This window comes from Podarcis bocagei, assembly GCF_964188305.1.
Source record: "Podarcis bocagei genome assembly, chromosome: 4".
In the NCBI taxonomy this organism is placed as follows: domain Eukaryota; kingdom Metazoa; phylum Chordata; class Lepidosauria; order Squamata; family Lacertidae; genus Podarcis; species Podarcis bocagei.
In genome coordinates, this window is record NC_138128.1 from 2,167,245 (window position 1) to 2,194,164 (window position 26,920).

At 49.4% G+C, this 26,920-nt stretch overlaps 1 protein-coding gene across 3 annotated transcripts in view; it reads left to right on the top strand.

Moving 5' to 3' along the window:
• The window catches only part of P3H2 (prolyl 3-hydroxylase 2), a 123,467-nt gene that overhangs the window by 62,577 nt on the left and 33,970 nt on the right, over positions 1-26,920 (top strand). For 2 of the 3 annotated variants that reach the window (XM_081190103.1, XM_081190104.1), the window contains exons 2-3: positions 15,353-15,499; positions 18,372-18,561. In XM_081190103.1, coding sequence (XP_081046229.1) covers positions 15,353-15,499; positions 18,372-18,561 — 337 coding nt within the window. Of the gene's footprint in view, positions 1-5,118; positions 5,209-15,352; positions 15,500-18,371; positions 18,562-26,920 lie in introns of those variants that run through there. The other variant, XM_081190105.1, reaches the window with a different exon arrangement.

Below are 26,920 nucleotides of genomic sequence, written 5' to 3' on the forward strand. Positions count from 1 at the left end.
CAGACTGCTGCAATTTGGATAATAGAGAATCTATGAGATGACATTGTAGGCAAAGGCTGGTTCTGCTGGGGAGAAGGAATAAATGCATTCGTAGGATAGTGGTCATCCTTCCAGTTCTGGGCACAAGAAGATTCCACCTGGTGGTGGTGCTGGCATTTTGAGGCACCTTAAGCAAGCTCCGTCTTCCCCGACTGGCTCCAGCCGGCTGTTTGCAGAGCTAATTTTGGCCCCCTTTCTGGGCTGCTTTGTGGGAAGCGGGAGGGAGGACAGCTGCCCCTTGGAGGAACATCAAGCAGATGGTTTAGAAGGCCATGCCCAAAAAATAATTTGCTTTCCAGGATCAGACCAAGATGCAATTACAACTCTCCCCTGGTTACAATCCATTGAATTGGGGATTGAACAAATTCATGGAAGAAAATGCTGTCCGTGGCTGCAGACCCCGAAGGTTTTATGTTCTGCCTCCCATGTCAGAGACAGGAAATGCCTCTGAATCGCAGCTGCTGGGAATCCAAGGTGGGGCGAGTGCAGATTCTGGCTGCTTTGCATTCCACACAGGAAGGAGAATCAATCATTTATTTCTGTATGAGATTGCTCGCCCACTAGAAGGGTGGGTTGTGCTCACTGGAAGGACAGATCCTGAAGCTGAGGCTCCAATACTTTGGCCCCCTCATGAGAAGAGAAGACTCCCTGGAAAAGACCCTGATGTTGGGAAAGATGGAGGGCACAAGGAGAAGGGGACGGCAGAGGATGAAATGGTGGGACAGTGTTCTCGAAGCTACCAGCATGAGTTTGACCAAACTGCGGGAGGCAGTGGAAGACAGAAGTGCCTGGTCTGCTCTGGTCCATGGGGTCACGAAGAGTCGGACACGACTAAATGACTAAACAACAACAACAAAAAGGTAAAGGGACCTCTGGCCAATAGGTCCAGTCGTGGCCGACTCTGGGGTTGCGGCGCTCATCTCGCTTTACTGGCCGAGGGAGCCGGCGTACAGCTTCCAGGTCATGTGGCCAGCATGACTAAGCCGCCTCTGGCGAACCAGAGCAGCACACGGAAACGCCGTTTACCTTCCCGACAGAGCGGTACCTATTTATCTACTTGCACAGGTGTGTTTTTGAACTGCTAGGTGGGCAGGAACAGGGACCGAGCAACGGGAGCTCACCCCGTCGCGGGGATTCGAACTGCTGACCTTCTGATCAGCAAGCCCTAAGCTCTGTGATTTAACCTATTTCCAGTGAAACAAAAACCTTGCCTTGATCCTCTTCCTATCCCATCATCTTCAGAGACACCGAGCTGGTTTGCAGCTGCGTTGCCTTCATATCGTGACACTTCAGAGCATCAGATGCTGGGAACAAAGAACAGGTGGAGCGGATCAATCTGCTTTTGGTGTCTGGATTGCAAAATCATAGAAATGTAGAATCAATTAATTGTGGAGTGGGAAGGCACCCTTAGGGCCATTTAGTCCAGCCCCCTGCAATGCAAGAAGCATAGCTAATAGCTGCTCTTGGAAACAGGACAGGGGCTTTGGTGGGTCTTTCGGACAGTCCCACAAAACTTCACATTCATTCGTTTCAACCAAACCAGAGGGGTCAGCTGCTCACCAGCTTTGCTTTCTTTGGCAAAGTTTCCCTGTCCAGGGCAAGAATTCGCCTGCTCTGAATTTTGCAGCCAGGATTCGGCCGTGTTGCCCGGTCGAGTTGCCCATCTGAATGCACCTTGGCATTCTGAGCTTATAGCAGCGTGGGCACCCGGCAACAGCCCATGCGCACACTTGCCTTCCACACTGTGGCTTTGCAGTGTGGGCTAGCAGAAAACGCATGATTGCACATGGCCGGATGTGAGCTTTCTGAGAAGAGACCACACTACTTGGTAGAATAATTCACTAAATGGGGAGAGATGTTTCCATTGCACCATGTCAGCTACAGACCTCTGGATTCTGACAGATCCCTGGTTTCGAAAACAGCATCTTTTTCCTAGGCTCTTCCTATTTTTTTTTCAGATTTGTAGCACGGGGGTAATTGGAGACACATTTCCCCCCAGAGGTTTGTTGCAGGCCATTTCTCAAAATGTCATGGCACAATTTTGGCAGGGGTGGGGTGAGGGCTGTCATAGTTTGGTGCCTTTCAGAAGAATGTTGAAAACCTCAAAAACCATCGCCCCTGCCTCACAAAGAATGCCCATGAAACTGGAAGTGCAGAGGAAAGCGCAGCCAGATTAGCTGGAGAATTTTCTCTGCAAGGAAAACGACGAAGAATGAGAACTTTTTCGTTTGGAAAAAAATATTTAAAGGGAGAAGCATGAGAGAGGTTTATAAAACTCCCCAAGGTGTGGAGAAAAGGGGCAGAGATAATTTCTTCTGCCTCTTTGCTACTAGAAGTGTGGGCCACCCTATGAAATTAATTGTCTGCAGATTCTGTGGGAGAAATTCCCCTTGGAGGCTCAAGGTGTTTCTGCTAGTATACAAGGGACATGGGTGGTGCTGTGGTCTGAACCACTGAGCCTCTTGGGCTTGCAGATCGGAAGGTTGACGGTTTGAATCCCCATGACGAGTTGAGCTCCCATTGCTCTGTCCCAGCCCCTGCCAACCTAGATGTTCAAAAGCACACCTTTGGTGGACATGCCCGAAGATTAAGGCTTTCTGGGAAATGATATATAATGAAATGAAAAAGATACTTAAATGTACTTTCCCTAAAAAACCAGAGGCCTTTCTCTTGGGCATTGTCGGCCAATTGGTGTCAAAGAAGGACAGAACTTTCTTTATGTATGCTACGACAGCAGCAAGAATACTTATCGCAAAGTATTGGAAGACACCAGATTTACCCACCCTGGAAGAATGGCAGATGAAAGTGATGGACTATATGACATTAGCCGAGATGACTGGCAGAATCCGCGATCAGGGAAAGGAGACAGCGGAAGAAGAATGGAAGAAATTTAAAATCTATCTTAAGGACTATTATAAACTTGCTGAATGTTAGAATGTCGAGGTTTGAGTAAGAAAGGGTTACAGCGATATAAGACTAGATTGAAGGAAAGATTAAGAGGACAGAGGACTGACAGATATACTTAGAGTTGCTAAAAACTTTTGGACATTGGGATGCAGAAAGGGGAGGTATGGGGAAGTCTGAGAAACACGGTTTATGGAAAAAAAGGTTATGAAATTATACATGTTTGTATGTCTTTTTATATGTTTGTATTGTCTTAAAAATTTTGTAAAACCAATAAAAAATTTATAAAAAAAACAAAAGCACACCAGTGTGAGTAGATAAATAGGTAACACTATGGCGGGAAGGTAGATGCCGTTTCTGTGCACTCTGGTTTCCATCATGGTGTCCTGTTGCACCAGAAGCGGTTTAGTCATGTTGGCCACATGACCCGGAAAGCTGTCTGTGGACAAATGCCGGCTCCCTCGGCCTGAAAGCGAGATAAGCACCACAACCCCTTTGACTGGACTTAACTGCCCAGGGGTCCTTTACCTTTTTACCTTTTACTAGTATAGAAAGCTCTTGACAACTTGGGACCAGTTTACCAATGAGATTGCCTTACCCCAAATGTGCCCTCTTGGCTTCGATTGGTGAAATCGGCACAACTACAGGTGTCACAAAATACCCGTTCCACATTTGTAAGAACTCAGTCATTTAGTGGAACTCTGGAACTCACTGCCTCTTGATATAATCATTGGGTCATTGGGAGAGTCAAAATGGCTTCAGGATTCAGACACTTGGTTTATATATTTAGATATCTGTGCATTTATGCATTTAGATATGTGTGCATTTATGCATTTATATTTGAGACCTTAGAATTCTTAGAACATTACTCAGACCTTAAGTCCTGCCAAGGAAAGGTCCCCTGAAACTTTAAGTCCAGCTTCCGCCTCAGGTCTTTTTCTATTTGCTTTGTGTTTCATGTGGTCATAGTATTACTGATCAACTGGCCTTTAATCAGCCGGCTCTTCTGGGAGGAGAGTCTTTGTTTTGTTTGTTTCAAAGTTTTGATTTATTGCAAAGAGTGTTACTTGATTGTTTTACAACGCCTGAGATTTCATTGTTTTATTTTCGTGGGCTTGCTTTGTCCAGATGGCAGCGGCATTCTGCTTTGGGCTCACGCATTGCGCATCCGTCCAGAAATAGTAAAGTCCTTGCCTTGGAGTTTTCTCCAAATCTCCCGTCTCCATCCCACCCACCCACTCGAACAGATTCTGATTTATCGCAGCAAGCTGAGTGGCATAATTGAATCCAGGCTCTCAGGAAATGAAAGCAGTCTATTTGGTCATCATTACCGAGCGACGGCTGCGGGGAGGAGAAGGAGTGTTTTGGTTCCAGGAGCAGCCTTTGCGGTTTGTGTCCTGGCCAGAATCCTTGCTGATGCCTCTGGCAAATTGCCAGGTCCAACGCCATCCCTTGGAGGCAGGATGGGACCCCTGCCTGCAATGGATTAGCAGCCCCAGGTGGCAAGGTGGGCTTCCAGGGAAGTGGGTTTCTGCCTCAAGTCATCCTGTCACTTGGAAGGGATGCTTCCAAAATTATTTCCCCATCCAAATTCCTCCCTGGATGCTACGATTCTAAATGCCTCGGCCTTCTGTCCCAGGGAGAGCTGATGCGTTAGGAATTTCTCTTTTCTGAATGGTCTGCAAAATCCCTGCGCAGGCACAGCTTGAAGTGGTTTTGAGAGCATCCATTCAAACAAAGGAAGGCGTCTTCTACTGACTCAGACCCATTGGTCCGTCTTGCTCAGCATTGTCTCTTGTTGTTTAGTCGTTTAGTCATGTCTGCCTCTTCGTGACCCCCTGGACCAGAGCACACCAGACACTCCTGTCTTCCACTGCCTCCTGCAGTTTGGTCAAACTCATGCTGGTAGCTTCGAGAACACTGTCCCACCATCTCGTCCTCTGTCGTCCCCTTCTCCTTGTGCCCTCCATCTTTCCCACCATCAGGGTCTTTTCCAGGGAGTCTTCTCTTCTCATGAGGAGGCCAGAGACTTGGAGCCTCAGCTTCAGGATCTGTCCTTCCAGTGAGCACTCAGAACTGATTTCCTTCAGAATGGAGAGGTTTGATCTTCTTGCAGTCCATGGGACTCTCAAGAGTCTCCTCCAGCACCAGAATTCAAAAGCATCAATTCTTCAGCGATCAACCTTCTTTATGGTCCAGCTCTCACTTCCATACATCACTACTGGGAAAACCTTGGCTTTAACTATTCGGACCTTTGCTGGCAAGGTGATGTTTCTGCTTTTTAAGATGCTGTCTAGGTTGTTGTTGTTGTTGTTATTGTTATTCTGCCTCCACAGTTGGAGGCAGAAATGTACCCGAATTTCAGTTACTGGAAACTGCTGGAGGGGAGAGTTGTTCCCTCACTCACAGTGAGAAGAGCTCTCTCTCTCTCTCTCTCTCTCTCTCTCTCTCTCTCTCTCCTTGTCCTCCCTCAAAGGCCCTAAAACCCTGCTTATTTCCTCCAAAACAAAATAACGGGGTGGTGATTCAATTAAAGAGCAAAGCATCTTTGAGGTCTGCTCCTTGTTGTGATGGCCTCTGAAATGTCTGGCACGCTGCAGCTGTGGCTGCTCTGAGACAGGATCCAGCTTCTGCTAAAACAATTCTGAAGATATAAAAGCCCAGGCACTGGGACCACATTCCGACAACATTTCGAGGTTCTTCTGGGAGCGCTGGAGAAAAATGTCTCCTTCCTTCCTTGGTATTTATGGGTTTCATTAATTCTACCCCGACCCAAGATTAATTCCATTTTCCAGATGGAACTGTCACATTCTGTGCCTGCCCTCAGACTTCTCAAGTAAAAAACCTCCAGCACAGTTACTCAAACTTAAAATTCCTAGTAAAGCGGGGGTGGTGGACAGGTTTGTTTTCTGCTACTCCAGAGGGGAAGACCTGAACCAATGGAGTCAAATGACAGGAAAGGAAATTCCAATGGAAAATCAGGAAGAATTTCTGATGGTAAGAGCTGTTCAGCAGTGGAATGGGCTTCCTTGAGTTTGTGGAACTCTCCTCCACTGGAGGTTTTTAAGTGGGGGGGGGCTTCTGTCAGGGATTCTTTAGCTAAGATTCTTGCATTGCAGCGGGTTGGACTGGATGACCCCCGGGTTCCCAATTCTATTGCAGTTCTGTTGTTCTATATCAGGGGTCGGCAAACCCTTTCAGCAGGGGGCCGGTCCCCTGTCCCTCAGACCTTGTGGGGGGGGGGCGGACTATATGTTGCCATGATTATGACCCGCAATTTTGGCAAAAACTCTTATTGGGACCAACCCCAACGTTGCCCAAATGTGATTTTTCGGTGGTGGTGGGGTGTTCCCTCATACACCCATGCTGCTTCCTTTGCGTTTTACGCATTGACGGTTCTTATTTCTCTCGTAAGGCAGGGTGGGGGGGCTGAGGTAAGTGCGCCATTCCTGTCAGCCCTGGAGAGTGTGTGCGCATGCGTGGGTGAAGGGAAAAGCCGTTGACCATGCTAAGTTAGGCCGGCGCCGCTCAAGCAAAAGCGTTCTTTTCCCCACGTGAGGGAAGACGAGGTGGTGGTGGCTATTTACCTTTGTGTAGGAATAATGGAGGACAACAGGAGGTTGGATGCAGGTGAGCTGTGCAGAAGTGCACTGACAAGCATGCTCCAGGACAAGCTGCCGGCTAACTCTGTAGAGGCTCCTTTTATTAGCACAATATGCGAAACCAGTCAGATACATTTTGGACTATGACCTTTACACATCTTCCAATCCTGAGATCATGGGGTGGTACAAAGTTATTTTGGCACCTGTTTCCACCGCGTCATTTTCCCCTTGCACAATGTATGACGAAGGAGACAAAGGTCACAGACAGGGCACGGCAGACCGCTAAGAGAGCAAAGGTTAGATAGAGGGCATGATGTTCAGACAGCTGTGGCTTTGTCTGCAGGTGGGCGTGTGCTCCACACCCGGCGATTGTTCCTTCACCTTTCCATGGCTCACACCGTGTAGTGAACAAGAGGCCAGCAAAGCACAGAACTGCTTCATGGTGCAGCTGCACATGCGCTCCACGCTTCCTCTGGCAGGGAGCACTGCCACCACAGGCGTTGCTCCCGAGGCGCCTCCAAGCCCCTGCCACCACAACTGCCCTTTCTGAGGTCAGTCGCCGGCAGCTCCATGGTGGAAATCTGAACTGTGGCTCCTTTTCCCTCTTCCCCACCCCCAACCCGGAAGAAAAGATTGCTGTGCATGCGCGATGGACGGAGAAGGGGCTTGTCTTGAGCAGCCGCCCGCCTCACTTTTGACCCCCAAGCCTGGCTGAGTCGCAAAAACCATTGCACACATGCGCTATGCTGGCTGCCTGGATTCCTGGACCGTCCGTGGGCCGGATCTAGAAGGCAATTGGGCCTGATCCGGCCCGCGGCCCTTAGTTTGCTGACCCATGTTCTATATGATGAGCTCACATTGATTAAACCCCTGCCCGTCATTGCTGCTGATGGGATGATTGGTGGAAGTGGCAAAGCCTGTGGTTTCTGGCTATTAATGTCACTACTCAAAAGGACCGCCCTGGAGATGCCCAAACAGTTGATGGAATCAAACCTGCCTGCTGTCTAATGCAAAGCAAATGCAAAGCAAATCCAACCCCTTGCCCTTGTTTGAGAGACCTGTTACATCAACCACATGAGAAGTCCTCTGCAGGACGGGGGGGGGGGCAACTTGAATAAAATATTGGAGGGGCCCCAATTAGCCCTGCCCTAAATAATCATTCACAATATTGCACAGACACCATTTGAATATATCACCTATTATTATTTCATGTTATAGCAAGTTTCTAGAAACTAGATTATGAGTCTGTGTTTCTAAAGGAACTTTTGTTGTTGCCAAATGCCAATGTGTTTGCATTATTAAGTTTGTTATTTTAAGTTAGAGCTTAATAATTATTTCACTATTAATATATTTCTTCTTAATTGTATTTCACTATTAATATACTTCTTCTTGATTGTATTTCAGTTCAACAATTACTTTGATAAATATTTTGTTATATGCAAATGGCTTGAGATACCTATGAGGTCCATAAATGACCATATAGCATATATTCCACACAAAAAATAGCGGCAATTTGTTGTTGACAAAGGACAGCTGGACCTATAAAGGGCCCCATTACCTTCAGGAGCTCCTTAGGGCCCCCTCAAACCTGGCAATGCCCATCAACTTTTGGGGTCCTCGGCCCCCTCAAATATATTATTGGAGAGGCGAAGACCCCTCGGCCCCTCCTGCTCCTAGGCTGCAGGATCCGGCCAATGGCCCCTGCAGTCTGACATATTGGGACCAGCCAGATGCCCTAGTCCAGTGTTTCCCAACCTTTTTTGGCAAAGGCACACTTGTTTCATGAAAAAAATCTCGAGGCACACCACCATTACAGCCCCGTGACGTCAGCGCGCAGCGTCATGCCGGGAGGGACATGAATTGCTAGCAAATTACATAATCACCTCCTTGAGGGCTGGCTCATCTTCTCCGAAGGCAGAACCCCATTAATTAACAGGACAGACTCACACCATAGCCAAGACGAGGGGGGAAAACCTCAGTCATGCACAGTCATGCACATGTGGGGGCTAAATGAGGACGAAGACCGGGCAGAGAGCAGGGTTCAAATCACCCCACCTGGCCAGGACAATCCCTGGGTGCTCCCTTGGGCCACTCGCCTGACCCACCTCGCAGGGCTGTTGTTGCGAGGATAACACGGGGAGAACCACGCGCCCCCCCCCCGGGAGCTCCTTGGAGGAGAAAGCGGGCGATGAATGCAATGCACGAAATATATGAGAGGCAACCAGGTTTTGCAGGTGAGGGGCCCCCGCCAGCCTCCGCTTCCAACACCCGGCGCAACGACGCCGAAGTTTCCCCCCGGGCTCGGCTCGGGGAGCAGCGCTGCTCCCCCCCGGCTCCCCTTCGCCCTCTCGGCTCTCTCTGCCGCCCACTGGGGACCCCCCTCACCTGCCAAGTCCGGAGCGCCGGTGGAAGTTGCATGCATGCATGCAGGGCGCCGCGTTGCCATTGCATTGCACTGCACTCCATGCAACGCCTGCACGCATGCATTGCCTTGCACGCCTGCCAAGGGGTCTCCCCACGGTCCGATGCGTCCCCTCCGGCGCGGATGCAGCATTGCAAAAATAAAAAACCCCCGACGCAGCCCTACCTGGGGGGCAGCCTCCGCCTCCGCCGCTCCGCCTCCACGGGGATCCCCGGGCTCTATCCTGCCGCCCGATCTCCGCGGGGGCGCAGGCAGGCTGTGCGGGGTCTGCGCGGAAGAGCCCCTGCCCGCCTGGCCGCCGCCGCTGCGCTCATTCCATGGCTGGGAGAAGAGCGCTTCAAACAAAACGCCCGGCCCGCCAGGCCACGCTGGGAAACGTATTTCGCGCACTCCGCGCAGGCGCGGAGCCCAAGGGCGAGGGGACTACGGATCCCGGCAGCCCCCGTGCCGGGGACGGAGGGGGAGAGGCCGGGTGCAGGGATGGAGGGACGGGTGGGCGAGCGAGCGAGTGAGTGAGTGGCAGCCGCCAAGCCTTGGCCGAGAGCCAGGAAGGGCCTCCCCGGAGGAGGAGGAGGAGGAGGAGGGAGGCGCAGAGCGGGAGGGAGGGAGGGAACCCCAGGGGTCATCTAGTGACGGCGCCCCAATCGAAAATTTGACTTAAAAAAAAAATCTTTCGAATTTTTTAATTTTTCCCGCGGCACACCAGGCAACATCTCGCGGCACACAAGTGTGCCGCGGAACAGTGGTTGGGAAACACTGCCCTAGTGGAAGCAGTAAATAGCAATCGAAATGTTGCAGGGTGTGGCCCACACCTAGGTCTCTAACATGCCTGCATACTTTCTGAGCATCTTCTTCCCCCAAGGCTCTCCAAAGAACCGAGCGGAGCCTTGAGTTTGGGAGCTGTCAGCTGTGTGTACGTTGGAGCTGGCTGATGAGATAATTTCATTTTCATGTTCTCCGTGTTTCCGTTCTGCTTCCAAGAGGACTCCCAGAGCAGTGAGCAATTACGCACCGAAAGCAAATGTAATAAAACAAATGGGAGAATGTGATTTCCAGAGGGGGAGTCCAGCTGGGCTGCAGCAGCAAACCCATGGAAGGATCGTTTGGCTCTCAAAAGGCAGGCAAAGCTGTTATGGCTTCAGCTGTTGTAGGCAAGAGACCACTTCTTCAGATGCAGTCTTCCCTTGGTGGGCTTGCGCACACCTGGGCGAAGGGTGTGTTTGTGTGTGAGTGTGAATGTGTGTGCAAAATGATTACGGGGGGGGGGGAGGAATCTCAAAAGGCATGTGTGCACTTCCTCTTATCAAATCTCTATTGGGAGGCTGTCTGAGGAAAGAAAAGGAAAACGGCAGGAGATTAAGCCTGCTTAATACTCCTCCTTTTGACAATCTGCAAGCAGTCTTGTTACCTGAGCACAAGCACCATTGCAGTGTAAGAAGAGCCCTGCAGGATCAGGCCAGGGGCCCATCTAGTCCAGCATCCTCTTCTCAAAGAGGCCAACTAGATACCTACTATGGGAAACCCACAAGCAGGATCTGAGAACAAAAGCCCAATTCTCTCCTCCTGTGGTTTCCAGGAACATGCATTCAGAAGCATCGCTGCCTCTGACTGTGAAGGCAGAGCAGAGCCATCCTGGTTTGTTGCAGTCTATAGCCCTCCTCAGACTTGCAGATCAGAAGGTCGGCGGTTCGAATCCCCACGACAGGGTGAGCTCCCGTTGCTCGGTCCCTGCTCCTGCCAACCTAGCAGTTTGAAAGCACACCAGTGCAAGTAGATAAATAGGTACCGCTCCGGCGGGAAGGTAAACAGCGTTTCCGTACTCTGCTCTGGTTCACCAGAAGCAGCTTAGTCATGCTGGCCACATGACCTGGAAGCTGTACCTATTTATCTACTTGCACTTTGATGTGCTTTCGAACTGCTAGCTTGGCAGGAGCAGGGACCGAGCAACGGGAGCTCACCCCGTTGCAGGGATTTGAACCGCCAGTGTTCTGATCGGCAAATCCTGGGCTCTGTGGTTTAACCCACAGCGCCACCTGTATCCCATGCTTTCCAGGATGAGAAGTCTTAAATCGTTGTTTGAAGCGGTCTCCAAAAATGCCAAGCGCTCAGGCGAGTCAAGAAAAGGGGCTGAGGTTTTCGAGCGGGAGGGAGAAATGGCACGTTTGCGCCCTGGAGGTACAAGGTGGGGCAGCCGTGCTCAGCTCTGGGTTGGTTCTTTCCTGGCCTCGCAGAGCCCTGCCTGGACGTGCTCAGCGCAGAACACGAAGTTCGCACTGCAAGCGAGGAAGGGAAGCAAGTGCGTAATTGATAACCACCAGGGTGCTCTTAGCAGATCTCGCTGCCAGCGACGGCCACATTCCTTCTTAACTGCTGCTGCAGAAAAACCTCCGGCTTTCTCCAAGTTTCAAGAGGTTGCGGAACACAGGAAGCTGCCTTGTACGGAGTTGGACCCATTGGCCCATCTAACTCAGTTCTGTCCACTCTGCTGGCAGCAGCCTTCCAGGGTTTGGGACAAGGGCTCTGGAAATGCCTGGGACTGAAATCAGAAGGACCGTTTGCCATAGCTGTCAACTTACATATTTGAAAATAAGGGACCAGCAGCCTTGAAAATAAGGGATCAGCAGCCAAAATAAGGGATTTTAGTCAACCATCTGAAATACGAAGTTAAAAGGGACCAGATAATTTTGGAGAGCAGCGCCGGTTTTTAGCCCTTCGTTTCCAGAGGTTGCTGCTCAAGACACCAGCCGATGAAGCACTGCAATTAAATAACTACAAGCAGCAACCACTTTTCGCGCAAAACGAAGTCCAAGCTACGAAGATGCTGCTGCAGTTCTGTATCTTTTCTCTCGTGCTCCATCTGCAGCTCTCAGTTCCATCAGGCGGGGCGGGAGGAAGTGGGGGGGGGGATAGCGCCTGAAGTAAACCCGCAGATCAGACCATCTATGCTAGTCTACCACTACAAATCTATGCTTGCGGTCCTTCCCTTGTAGCCCTTGGAACACCTGCCCGCGCCTCCGCCTTCTCCTCTTCCTCCTCTCTCTGAACTGCTTTCTCTATGGTTGCCCTCGCTCTCCTCTCAAGGCTCCTCAGCAATTCATAGGCCATGCCAGGCTGCCCATCTCATCCGGGTCCTTTGGCGGCACAGCCACAGTACGGCCTAGCGGGAGCGGCGGGCGGAGGGGAGGCCCCAGGCAGAGACGCTCAGTTTGGCGGCCGCAAGGAGGATGGCGGCGGAAGGGCCCGAGGCTCCTGCCAGTCCCGGCGGGGAGGGGCTCCCGGGGGCCGAGGCTGGTGAGAGGAGGCCGGAGGGGGGCAGACCGGGCAGCCAAGCAACACGGTTGGAGCCTCCCTCCTCCCTGGCCGGCAGGCAGGGAGGGAGAGGAGCTGCTTCCTTTGAAACCTGGGAAATTTAAGGGACATCCATCAATAAGGGACAGCAGTGTGACATGGCCCTGGGATAAGGGACTGTCCCTCCAAATAAGGGACGCTTGACAGCTATGCCGTTTGCATGCAAAGCAGATGATCTGGTGCAGAATCACAGCCCTTCATCTCAGGTTGTGGGTTCGAGCCCAACGTTGGAATGTGCACCCGTTTTTTAAATCCACTGTTTTCCCAGAGCTCTGCTGAACTGCATGTACAGTACAAGGCGAGACGCCTCTCGCTGCCAGTTAAGCAAACAGCCCGTTTTATGAGTTCTGGCAGTTGCTTCCCGTTTCCGAAAAGCAACACATTTTCAGGGACACCTCCGTGGCCCAGAGGTTGTGAGGGAATCTGCGCCGCTTGGTGCATTCACTCTGGCATTGCCCCTTCCCATCAGGACATCCTTATTATGATATTTATTTGCTTATTTCCCACCCTCTGCCGTGAGGTCCTGGGTGGGTTATAACATTAAAACACAATATGAAAAACCATTTTGGTTGTGTGTGTTTTTTAAAGACTTACACTCATAAAAACAAGGTGGGCTCTGAAAACTTGTACCTCAGGTGTCAGAAGGCCGCGGTAAAGAAGACTGAGCAGATAAGGACTTTGGGCACCAATGTGCCCGGAAATGAACTGGCAGCCAATGCAGCTGTTTTTCAAAAGGGGGTTATATGAGATCTCAATGGAACCCCAGCCAGGGATCCGGCTGTTGCATTTTGGACCAATTGACCCTTCTGAGTCGTCTTCAAGGGCAAAACCATGTAGAGCGCATTGCAGTAGTCCAGTCTGGGAATTACCACAATACAGAGTTGTTGGCCTCTGTCTGTCTCGCGAGACAATGGAGTACACTTCCAGGGGTGAAGTCAAACCGCCGTGTTAGAAGCACCAACATGACCTCCCAGGGCAGTGTGTCTGGAGGTCCAGGGACACCCAGCTTGGGGGTACAGTGGTACCACGGGTTACAGACACTTCAGGTTACATACGCTTCAGGTTACAGACTCCGCTAACTCAGAAATAGTACCTTGGGTTAAGAACTTCAGGATGAGAACGGAAATCGCTCAGTGGCGGTGCGGCAGCAACGGGAGGCCCCATTAGCTAAAGTGGTACCTCAGGTTAAGAACAGTTTCAGGTTAAAAATGGACCTCCAGAACAAATTAAGTACTTAACCCGAGGTACCACTGTAATTCTGTTTTGTTTTTGAAATCATTTTCATTTGGTTTTACAAATACAAAGTTATATAAAAAAAATCCAAATATATATTATCCATATACAGAGATTCCTCCGAATCTCAGGACTTCCCCCCACCCCCTCCATGGCTTCCCGTTTTGAACATTTAGAAATGTATATTCTTCCATAAACTTCCATGGTAATTTTTACACTACAAGTGAAATCAAAATTCTGCCAATGTTTCCAGTGGTCTCCAAAATAACTTCTAAATTTTCCCCTTCTTTTATAAAGTTTTTGTCCTCTTGGTTTCTGAGTTTTCCAGTCAGTTTTGCCATTTCGGTGTAGTTTAACAGCTTCATTTGCCATTCCTCTCTGGTAGGGACTCTGTTTTCTTTCCATCTCTGGGCTAGTAAGAGGGTGGCTGTTCCATACATGAAAAGTCTTTTCTGCTCCTTTGGAATGTCAGTACCTGTAATTCCTAATAAAAACGCTTCTGGTTTCTTAACAAAAGTTATTTTAAGCATTTTTTCCCCCATTTCATTATATACCATCTCCCAGAAAGCTTTTATTACCAGACAAGTCCACCACATATGATAAAAGGCCCCTTCTTTTTCTTTACATTTCTAGCAGGTATTTGAACTTGTCCTATAAATTTTGGCCAACTTACTAGGAGTCAAATCCCACCAGTATTTCATTTTCATATAATTTTCTTTCAGTGTACAACATGCCATAAATTTCAAGTCTGGGGATAATTCTAGTTCCACTGTTGTCACTTGAGGCTCATGTTGCTGTAAACCACTCTGTGATCTTCAGGGGAAGGACAATATATAAATACTACTACTACTACTACTACTACTACTACTACTACAACTGTAATAATAAATGATGACTGGTTAAAATGCTATAATACTGCTATAAAAGTACTGTGCATAAGGGTCTTTAGTTATGTTCATTCATTCTGTTGGGTCTACTTTGAGTAAAACTTGCTTGAATCCCACCCATGGTGTTTTCATTGTACTTCATTTTGGCCTTGTGTAAATAAATAAACCAACCCTCTGGGATCTGCTGTGGAGCAGACACGCTCTTTCTTTCTTGTTGGGTTGGAATAACGACAGACGAGTAGCAGGTGTCATCGAGAGGCGTCTGCCGGGGCGAGCCCCGGGAACTCTCTTTTATTGAATATTACAAACATTGCCACAGGTATGCTTGTGGCTGATTGGTTGATACAAACACAAAGAAACTTATTGCTGATTGGTTAACATAAGTACAAGGCGGGAATTACATGTGAGCATTAATCACCGATAAATTAAAGGCTGGGAAACGAAGCTGGAACTAGACAGGCATGAAACCTCCTAATTAAATTATAACCAAAGATTGATATAGCATGGCTAAAACAATTACTAATGATTGATCATAACATGAAAGAATATAATAATTGAATTCCGTAGATGTGGTCAGCTGTGCATTAAGTACAGGTCATAGTGTTTTTCATGAACTTAAGATGAACTGAGCAAGGAAGGAATGGCTTGGTGTTTGGAACAGGTTCGTACAGTGTGTGAAGGAGCAGAGAAAAGCTTATAAGCAAGACTTCCCAGAATGCAAGAGAGAAGAAGCAATGCTTCCCCATAATGCAACAGTTATGTGCAGAGACAGAACATCCTCTTTCTTTCTTTCTTTCTTTCTTTCTTTCTTTCTTTCTTTCTTTCTGTCATAAAATTTATGTACGACTTGTTTGTAGAAAACCTCAGAGCGCTTTGCAAGGAGCCTCAGAGCCTCTTTCTTTTCCTTTCCTTTGCAGCTGAACCAGTTGGACAAGGCAGCTGATGCAGCCCACACCTTCTTCCTGGCGAACCCGGAGCACATGGAGGTTCAGCAAGACCTGGAGAATTACAGGACCTCAGCGGGGAAGGTGGACCTCATCGACCGAGAGGCCCGACCGCACATGGTAACGTTGCCAAAGAGCGAAATTGGGCCGCTTTACGGATCTGAAACAGAACCACCACTGAAATGCCACCAGAAATAACATGTGGAGCAAATCTGGTGGGATCCTGGTTGGGCAAAATCTTGGTGGGTTGACATGGGAGGCTCAAAGAGTTTCAGTAAGGTGAACCAAATGCTCTCTGGAGGCTCCAGCACATCCTGAGGTGTCTCCATCAGCTGTGTTGGCCAAGGCGGATACTTGCTGTGGTCCAAAATATGTGGAGGACATCATCTTGGTCTAGGGAGTGAGGAGAAATGGATGGGTTTCTTTTTCTTTTTCTGAATCTGCCCTGCATCTAAGAGGCTGGTGACCAATACTGACCAGTAGCAGGTCTCAAGGATCTCAAGGAGATTCTACCTTGCCTCTCTGAGGTTGCAGAGTAGGGTCTTTGGCTCAAAAAATAAGTCATCTGCCAATGAGCCGTGGGTTCTCTGGACTTCTGGCACTGTCTCACTTGCATTTTGGGGGTCCCCCTCTTTGGTGGTCTCCGTCAGTGACATCTTGCTCCTAAGGCTCATTCTTTCATGACATGGATCTTCAGGAAAGAGGCTGAAAATGAAGCTGCCGGTATCATAATGCCTTTATACAAAACTATGGTGCGACCACATTTGAAATACAGTGGTACCTCGGGTGAAATACTTAATTCATTCTGGAGGTCCGTTCTTAACCTGAAACTGTTCTTAACCTGAAGCACCACTTTAGCTAATGGGGCCTCCCGCTGCTGCCGCACCGCTGGAGCACAATTTTTGTTCTCATCCTGAAGCAAAGTTCTTAATCCAAGGTACTATTTCTGGGTCAGCGGAGTCTGTAACCTGAAGCGTATGTAACCTGAAGCGTATGTAACCCGAGGTACCACTGTACTGCATAGGGTTCTGGTCGCCTCACCTCAATAAGGCTATTGTAGAGTTGGAAAAGGTTTAGGACAAGGCAACCAAACTGATCAGGGGGTGAAGTGACGCGGCAGCTAAAAAAGCCAATGCAATTCTGGGCTGCATCAATAGGAGTATAGCATCTAGATCAAGGGAAGTAATAGTGCCACTGTATTCTGCTCTGGTCAGACCTCACCTGGAGTACTGTGTCCAGTTCTGGGCACCACAGTTCAAGAAGGACACTGACAAACTGGAACGTGTCCAGAGGAGGGCAACCAAAATGGTCAAAGGCCTGGAAACGATGCCTTATGAGGAACGGCTAAAGGAGCTGGGCATGTTTAGCCTGGAGAAGAGGAGGTTAAGGGGTGATATGATAGCCATGTTCAAATATATAAAAGGATGTCACATAGAGGAGGGAGAAAGGTTGTTTTCTGCTGCTCCAGAGAAGCGGACACGGAGCAATGGATCCAAACTACAAGAAAGAAGATTCCACCTAAACATTAGGAAGAACTTCCTGACAGTAAGAGCTGTTTGACAGTGGAATTTGCTGCCAAGGAGTGTGGTGGAGTCTCCTACTTTGGAGGTCTTTAAGCAGAGGCTTGACAACCATATGTCAGGAGTGCTCTGATGGTGTTTCCTGCTTGGCAGGGGGTTGGACTCGATGGCCCTTGTGGTCTCTTCCGACTCTATGATTCTATGATTCTATGATTCTATGAAGTGACTTCCCTGTGCAGAAAGGCTTCAGCACTGGGGACTATTTAGTTCAGGCCAGAGGTTTTCATCCTTTTGGGGTCCACAACTCCCTTGTCCAACTCCCTTCTTTCTGCGGCACCCTTGTGGGGCTTGGGAGCCCAGTTAGGTCACCCCTTGCACATAGAACTGGCAGCCCCTTACCCTTTTTCAAACATCCTCCCTTGTGGAGAGTTCCCTCGGCCTCCTCTCCCCTCTCCTTGGGAGTCCTCTGGGCAGCTGCTGCTGCTGTCCCTGGTTTCTGAGCTGCCCCATGGAGAGGTGCCTCTTCACACTGCCCCACAAGGGCCTGGGACTTGTCTGTCCAATCCCAACAGCAAGGGCTGGCAGACTGGCAAACTGGGCTCCCTCACCTGCTTGCTTGCTTACTCCGAGGCCACCTCAGCTCCTGGCAACCAGCACCCCCTGGCCAGCACCAGAGACATCCTTCACCTGCAGAGCTTGTAGCCAGGGCTGCTGCAACAAACAGCTGTGCAAGCCTTTGGGAGACAGAGATGCAAGAGGGCATCAGAGGGAAGGAAAGAGGGACAGAGGACAGTGTTGCCCACGGCACCCCTGACCATCATTCAAGGCGACCCAGGGTGCCATGGCACATGGGTTGAAAATCACTGGTTTAGAGAAAAGTAGAGGAAGGGGTGACCTGATAGAGGTTTATGAAACCATGCGTGGCATGGAGGAAATGGATAGAGTTTTTCTCCCTCTCTTCTAACACTAGAACTCCAATGAGCCTTAATAATAATAATAATAATAATTTTTATTTATACCCTGCCCTCCCCGGCCAGAGCCAGGCTCAGGGCAGCTAACACCAATAAAATCACAGTAAAAACATAATAGGGGGGAAAGAGAGGGGAAAGAAGAAAAAAACCCAATTTAAAATACAGGTTAAAATGCAATTTAAAATGAAGCCTCATTTAAAAGTAGCCGATAAATCAAGACCATAAGGGGAGGGAAACATAAGGGTCAGACTGAGTCCAAACCAAAGGCCAGGCGGAACAGCTCTGTCCTGCAGGCCCTGCGGAAAGATGTCAAGTCCCACAGGGCCCTGGTTTCTTGGGACAGAGCGTTCCACCAAGTCAGGGCCAGTACTGAAAAGGCCCTGGCCCTAGTTGAAGGAATCTGAGTATTGGAAGATTCAGGACAGATCAAATGGAGTCCTTCTTCACACAGCGCACAGTTAAACTATTTCCCATGTCCTTAATGTTCTTTTGGTATTACAGGAGGACTATCTTTTGGGAGTGAAGCATTACGACAAAGAAGAGTATCACGCGGCCATTGAGTTCCTGGAGAGGGCACTGAGGGGGTACCACGTGGCTGATACAGAGTGCCGGGTCTTGTGCGAAGGATCGCAGAAATTTGAGGACTATGAATACCTGGACTATAAGGCCACTCTCTACGAAGGGATCGCAGGTAGGGTGTTGCAGAGTGCGGGTGCGGCCATGCTAAAGTATTGATTTATTACAAATGTAGAATACAGGGGGTTATTTCACAACCCCCTGTGACAGGGTCAGGTGGGCTGATGCAAGTGGTTGAGGGGCACATGTGAGCTAACTAGTCTGAAGGGTTTAAGAATAGAATAGAATAGAATAGAATAGAATAGAATAGAATAGAATAGAATAGAATAGAATTTATTATTTATACCCTGCCCATCTGGCTGGGTTTCCCCAGCCACTGTGGGCGGCTTCCAACAAAGTATTAAAATACAGTAGTCTGTTAAACATTAAAAGCTTCCCTAAAGAGGGCTACCTTCAGATGTCTTCTAAAAGTCACATAGTTGTTTATCTCGTTGACATCTGGTGGGAGGGCGTTCCACAGGGCGGGTGCCACTACCGAGAAGGCTCCCTGCCTGGTTCTCGCAGTGAGGGTACCGCCAGACCTCAGTGTCCTCCAGACCTCAGTGTCCCTCAGTGTCCGGGCAGAATGATGGGGCTGGAGAAGCTCCTTCAGGTATACTGGGCCTTTGAGGTCATTGAGGGCTTGAAAGGTCAGCACCAACGTTTTGAATTGTGCTTGGAAACATACAGGGAGCCAATGTAGGTCTTTCAAGACTGGTGTTATGTGGTCCCAGTGGCCACTCCCAGTCACCCGTCTAGTTGCCGCATTCTGGATTAGTTGTAGTTTCCGGGTCACCTTCAAAGGTAGCCCCACGTAGAGTGCATTGCAGTAGTCCAAGTAAGAGATAACCAGAGCATGCACCACTCTGGCGAGACAGTCTGTGGGCAGGGAGGGTCTCAGCCTGCGCATCAGATGGAGCTGATAGGCAGCTGCCCTGGACACCGAATTAACCTGTGCCTCCATGGACAGCTGTGAGTCCAAAATGGCTCCCAGGCTGTGCACGTGGTCCTTCAGGGGCAAAGGTGCCCCATTCAGGATCAGGGAGTCCTTCACACCAGCCTGCCCCCTGTCCCCCAAGAACAGTACTTCTGTCTTGTCAGGATTCAACCTCAATCTGTTTGCCGCCATCCATCCTCCTACTGTTTAAGGGCTTTATATACTAATAATAACACTTTGAACTTGACCCTGTGGAAAATCAGCAAGCAGTGGAGCTCTCTGAGCACAGGGGTTATATGGAGGAGGCAAGGCTTCACTCCTGTCAGCAATCGTGCTGCAGCATTCTGTTCTAACTCCAGCTTCCAAGGGAAGCCCCACACAGAGTGCATTGCAGTAATCTAGAAGTAGGTTGGAGAATGCACACACTGGGCCTGGGTTCAAGGACAGCTGCCTGCCCCTGACACCATCTCATCTTCCTCTCCTAGCTCTTCCTTGATCCAATCTTGCATAGTTTCCGTGGTGGGTCTAGTTCCACGCTAGAGCCCCAGCCCATCCGGGGGCCTCGTGCTGCCTGCCAGTCACAAGGGCTGGCCTTGCTTGCAAAGGTCGCCTCCTTAGCCTTCTCCTTCCCTAGGTAGCCGCTGGCAAGTGCTCCGGAGTCCTGTGCAAGGACACCACCGCCGTGCGAAGATCCAAAATCTGCCGAGCGAAACAGTTTCTTCCTTGGCCACCAGCCCAGCAGGGTTAAGGATGGAGAGCATCATAAATGGCTTGATTGGCCTTTGGGGGAAAACACTGGCGAGGGTTCAAGGCCCGCTTGGCTGGAGGAGGCTTATTTAGCTGGGCCAGGAGAAGGGCTGGGGTTTATTTATCTCTCCTCCGGCTGCTGCTACTATGGAAAATGAAAGCTGCCGTTCAAAGGAGCAAACCACAGACGTGAAGCAGTCCAGGTTCCTGCAAGCCGTGGGCTCCTAGGAGGCTGAGCCTGCTGACTGAGGATAACAGGGCAGGGGGCTCTCCCTCTTCCTCCCAGGTGGGGGCCAGCTTGCCCCCCTCCACCCTCTGCATCTCCACTTGGGTTGGTTTTGCAGCTCAGCTGCAGATGCCCTCCTTGACCTCTCTGTGCCACCGCCTGTTCTTATAAGATGTTGTGGGAGGAGGGGGGCTCAGAGCTTGGACAAAGGGGGTTTGGCTGCCCTCTTCATTCTTGTTGTTGTTGTTTAGTTGTTTAGTCCTGTCCGCCTCTTCGTGGCCCCCTGGACCAGAGCACGCCAGGCACTCCTGTCTTCCACTGCCTCCCGCAGTTTGTTCAAACTCATGCTGGTAGCTTTGAGAACACTGTCCAACCATCTTAGCATCTAGATCAAGGGAAGTTAGCATCTAGATCAAGGGAAGTAATAGTGCCACTGTATTCTGCTCTGGTCAGACCTCACCTGGAGTACTGTGTCCAGTTCTGGGCACCACAATTCAAGAAGGACACTGACAAACTGGAACGTGTCCAGAGGAGGGCAACCAAAATGGTTAAAGGCCTGGGAACGATGCCTTATGAGGAACGGCTAAGGGAGCTGGGCATGTTTAGCCTGGAGAAGAGGAGGTTAAGGGGTGATATGATAGCCATGTTCAAATATATAAAAGGATGTCATATAGAGGAGGGAGAAAGGTTGTTTTCTGCTGCTCCAGAGAAGCGGACACGGAGCAATGGATCCAAACTACAAGAAAGAAGATTCCACCTAAACATTAGGAAGAACTTCCTGACAGTAAGAGCTGTTTGACAGTGGAATATGCTGCCAAGGAGTGTGGTGGAGTCTCCTTCTTTGGAGGTCTTTAAGCAAAGGCTTGACAACCATATGTCAGGAGTGCTCTGATGGTGTTTCCTGCTTGGCAGGGGGTTGGACTCGATGGCCCTTGGGGTCTCTTCCAACTCTATGATTCTATGATTCTATCTCGTCCTATCTCATCCCCTTCTTCTTGTGCCCTCCATCTTTCCCAACATCAGGGTCTTTTCCAGGGAGTCTTCTCTTCTCATGAGGTGGCCAAAGCCTTGGAGTCTCAGCTTCAGGATCTGTCCTTCCAGTGAGCACTCAGGGCTGACTTCCTTAAGAATGGATGTGTTTGATCTTCTTGCAGTCCATGGGACTCTCAAGAGTCTCCTCCAGCACCAGAATTCAAAAGCATCCATTCTTTGGAGATCAGCCTTGTTTATGGTCCAGCTCTCACTTCCATACATCACTACTGGGAAAACCAGAGCTTTAATTATACGGACCTTTGTTGGCAAGGTGATGTCTCTGCTTTTTAAGATGCTGTCTAGGTTTGTCATTGCTTTTCTCCATTCTTAGTCATAGGCTACAATAGAATAGTAGAAGTGGAAGGGACCCCCCCCCCAGGGTCATCTGGTTCTGCCCCTTGCAATGCCGGAACTGCAGCCAGAGAACCCCTGACAGACGGCCGTCCAACTTCTGCTTAAATACCTCTGGCGAAGGAGAGTCCACCACCTTCCAAGGGAGTCCGCTCCACTGTCAGACAGTTCTTCTGAATGTTTAATTGGAATCTCCTTTATTGTAACTTGAAGCCATGAGTTTGAGTCCCAGCCTTCCAGAGCAGGAAGATACAAGCATGCTCCCTCTTCCCTGTGACAGCCCTTGAGATATTTGATTTATATACCTCCCTTTCATCCAAAGATCCCTGGGTGGTGTACAACATGAAGAACATAAATTTATGGATCATCATCATCATCAAAATCATAGAACTCCCTAGTCAAACTCCCTGCAATTCAGGAACATTTCCCTGTGGGGATTGAACCCACAATCTTGACATGATCAGCACCACAACTGAGATAACTTCCTTGCACTTAATACAGACAATAATAATAATAGACAGCATAATAAAGAAAATAATCTTCTACAGTTCCTGGGGTGGTGTGGATGGCGAATGTCTGAAGAATAGGAAATAAAATCTCGCCCGATGACATAAAAGCATTCTGGATCCTTCGTCGCCCTGGAAACAGACAGTTTATGTGTTATTTCCCCCGCAATAGCCAAAGTCCATAAGTTCTTATACGACAAAGACAAATGGAGGTGGTTTTTAAAAAGGTTTTCCATTGCTGAGCTATGGAAATCCTAGCATCAGCAGACATCCATGCCCAAAGTTCTTTACAGTGGGAAGCTCTCATGTTGTCAGTCCACATGTTCAGTAATGTCAGGATTTCACTCGTGGATGTCCAGTGGTCCTGAATTTTGGAACAGGAGGCAGGGACAGCCACCGGCCTGGATGGCTTTAAAATAGACAAAAGCGTGGAAGAGGAGGGGGCTATTGATGACCACTAGCCTTACTGGCTCTGGTCTGCCACCGCAGTTGGAGGGAGGGATGCTTCTGAATGCCTGTTGCTGGAAACCTCAGAAGGAGAGAGTTGCTCTTGTGGGTCCTGTGGTGGCTACACAAGGAAGTGTCCTGAAAGTAGAAGGTTTGCATTCATTTGGTTTAAGCCTATTTGCGTGGCAAGTTCCATGCCCCCCCCCCACCAGTGGAAATAAAGACACATGACACAATTATTAAGGTTAATGGGCTAAATAAGGCCACAACTTTATTGGTTACAGGTTTTGAGCAGTATTGGCTTAGGCATTGGTCCTAACCGACTATATCCGACTTCGGTCTGTCCGCTTGAAGTCCGGGAAGGGTTAACCACCAGTAGGGGGAGTCCTGCTGATGCACATCAACTAGGAACTCCCCCGGGGTCACCAATAGGGGGTGTGCCTTAGGCCCTCACCTCCCCAGGCTTCAGACAGGGCCACATCCCCCGGGATCCTTTATCCGACTACCCTTCAATATGTGGGGCAGGTGATGGCACTTCCTCCCCTCTTCCATCTACAAAACAATACCAATGCCTAACCGCCAATACCAAGAAAATTGTGACGATTTGCTATCAGGTAGGCAAAAACCAAGTGGCTGGTGCCAATTTGCCAAGTGGAAAAATTCCTACCAGGCCCCTCAATGGTGACCAGCCAAGGTCCATAGCAAGGTCAAGGAACAGAAACCTTATAGGGCAGGAGGGTGGGAAACACGAACAGCTGGTAGGCGACAAAAGAGGGAGATCCTCAGCCGCATCCTGCCTTTATAGGGCAGGCCATGCCCACAGAGCCAGCTGATTGGCTGGCCAGGGTCTGACATGGCTGGGGATTCCCCCAATCCGCAGGCGGAAGTGGCTTACTCTTACCCTTTAAGAGATACTAACGGAAAACATGCAGAGAAGGAACTGTAGGGGAATACAGTCTTTCCCTTTCCTTCTCTTGCAGACTTTTGGAGTTCCAGCTGTCCTGGCCCATAGCTGTCAAGTGTCCCTTATTTGAAAGGACAGTCCCTTATTCCAGGGCCATGTCCCGCTGCTGTCCCTTATTGATGGATGTCCCTTAAATGATGTCCCTTAAATTTCAAAGGAAGCAGCTCCTCTCCCTCCCTCCCTGCCGGCCAGGGAGGAGGGAGGCTCCAACAGTGTTGCTTGGCTGTGTTGCTCACCCAACAAGAAGTCTAAGAATGACTGGGGGGTGGAGCTTGCATGCCTTGTGTGTGGCTAGTTAATGAAAGCTTTTTGAATGCTGGATGGCATTTTGTTGCACGTGCTGCTGCAAACTTTGCAGTGCAAAGGCAGGCCAGGGAGCTATCCTAAGTTGAGGCTGCGTAGGCCTTGTGGTGCATGTGATTCAGATTCTATTCAGTTGAACCTCTGGTTACAAAGTTGGTTGGACAGTGTTCTTGGAGCATGAGTTTGACCAGACTGCAGGAGGACAGGAAGACTGGAGTGCCTGGAACAGGTGAGGCTGCTGGTCCCTTATTTTGGCTGCTGGTCCCTTATTTTCAAGGCTGCTGGTCCCTTATTTTCAAATCTGTAAGTTGACAGCTATGTCCTGGCCTTGTGTCCAAATGGTAACCAAAGGCAAGCAGGAGCCAGCTTTTCCACCAGCCTTTTCCCATTCCTCATCCAGCGATGTCTAATCCATCAGGCTGCAGGGAGAGTCCAGCTTCCAGCTCTTCCTCTCCTTGAACTGCAGCCTTTGTGAGAGCTCTAGAACTAAGAGCAAGAGCCCGGATTTGCTTCACGCAGCTTGCTAAACTGAAAGGTTCATTGCTGCTGCTGCTGTTAGCTGAATTCCCGCAAGGGTAGCGTGGAAGGGTGAAGGTAGAAGATCTGTGGCTGTGCTCTCTTCCCTTGCTTCTTGCTTCCCAGGTTGAAGGGACAGGAAGGCTTACAGACAGAGTGTGGCAGTCTGCCCATCCTTGAGCCAAGGTCAGCAATCCCCATCAGTGGCCTTCCCGATTCATGGACTTGCGACTCGATCTCCCTCGCTGCCTCCCTGTATCTGCCTAAACATTTAAGGCACAAACAGAGGCTTGAAGCAAAAGCCAAACACATCTGCTTGGCTACTGCAGGACATTCCAGCCCCTTCTTTGCCATCAGCTCAAGCAGAAATTCAACCCACTCCCCTGTTTCTTCAAGGGGAGATTTGGAGAGCTGTCCGTGGGCGTGCAAAGCCTGATTTTCCACATGCTCCCCCAAACATTGCAAAGCACAGAGGGATTAGTGCATTACTGAGAATCAGGAAAGAGAGAATCTGCCTCCACTCAGCTCCTTTATTGTCCCTCTGGATCACTCCCCCGCTCCTCGTCCCACTCCCCCTAATTCCACTTTCACTAGATCATCACCATGTTCCCTCCCCCCTCGCTGTGCATTGCAGGGACACCACAAAACACAATAAAACTGCATGTATAACCGTATCAGGTTTGCTAATGTGCACTAGTCTTGGTTGTGTGCTCAGGTAGAAATTGGCGATGACATGATGGCCAAGCTCAAAGCCTCCTGCTGGCCACGATCCATTGAGAAGGCAGGCAGGCAGGAGCAATGTGATTTGTGGGTGCCAGCTGCATAAAAAGGGTTTCCGGGGTGGGTGGAGGGAGACAAGGGCACAATCAGTCAGGAGAAGGCAACACAGCTCAGACAGGTTGCAGTGAGGAGTCGTGAGGGTGGCATGGCTCTAGGGCAGGGAAAGATGGCAAGGGAAAGATGGAAAGGCAGGGCTTAATCTCCCTGTTTCACTTTGCATTTTGCACTTTCTTCTTGTTGCCTGCACATCACTCCCAACAGGTGGGGGGCGAAGAGGTTAGAGACAGAGGGTTGTGTGTCGTCTTGCAAGGATTTTCAATATCCTCTCTTCAAGGAGGATGATCTGTGGGGACCTGTTGGCTGAGGGGCAGCCTTTCAGTTCAGAAGAAAGGAATTCAGAGCAAGCGTTTCATATTCTGGAGTTGGAATCCTGCAGAAACTTGGGAGGAGGGGAAAGTGATTGATGTCACAGTGGCCCCAAAGTCTGGGCACTTGACAAAGTCTTCCTTTGCCCTTCTCCTACCTAAAACACAAGACCCTTAAGTGTTTGGGGGCATGATATTTCAGAGGGGACAAAGCTCAGACTACAAATGCATCCTCCCTGTGGCTGTTCAGAAAGTCCCTCCTACCTGAGTTGAGGAGGAGAGGGCAGACTAAGTACGGAAGTGACTCTCCATCCCAATTGATGCCTGTTTAAAGGTAAAGGGACCCCTGACCATTAGGTCCAGTCGTGGATGACTCTGGGGTTGTGGTGCTCATCTCGCTTTATTGGCCAAGGGAGCTGGTGTACAGCTTCCAGGTCATGTGGCCAGCATGATTAAGCCGCTTCTGGCGAGCCAGAGCAGTGCACGGAAACGCCGTTTACCTTCCCGCCGGAGCGGTACCTATTTATCTACTTGCACTTTGACGTGCTTTTGAACTGTTAGGTTAGCAGGAGCAGGGACCGAGCAATGGGAGCTCACCCCATCACAGGGATTCAAACCCCCAACCTTCTGATCGGCAAGTCCTAGGCTCTGTGGTTTAACCCACAGCGCCACCCGCGTCCCATGCCTGTTTACTTGAGTGCAAATCAATGAGATTTGATGAGAGTGACTTAAGCCCCACGCATTGCCTTCTGTTTATCTAGCTCCTTTTGAATTATGGTTTGTTGTTGACCTTCGGCTCGGGGGACTGCGACACTTCATCTGATTCCCATCACCAACGGTCTGCAGAAGGCGGGTGGCTCACAACCTCTTCTGCGTAACATTTTGCAGCTGGAAGAAAATGCCATTTTGACAAAATCATTAGTTGCTTCCCCCGCCCACAGGAAGGGACTTAATTTAAGGAAACAAAACACTCATAGATCATCATGAGCATCATCATGCCTCCCTACCCATAAGGTCATAAGTTTATTGTTTTTCTAACCAAAGTCCACAAGAAATTTGTATTAGGCAATTTTGTTTTTGAGTTTTGGGCGAAGACATACTGCTGTGTTAGCAGAACCAAAGTGACCTCCCTGTGGGAAATGTTTTGATGAGTATATGGCAAAATACTGCTCAAAAAAAGATACGCTAATATGCCTAGATTAAAATGTGAAGTACTGGATGGAAGAAAAATGAGTAAGGAAAGATAATAAGAATATACAGA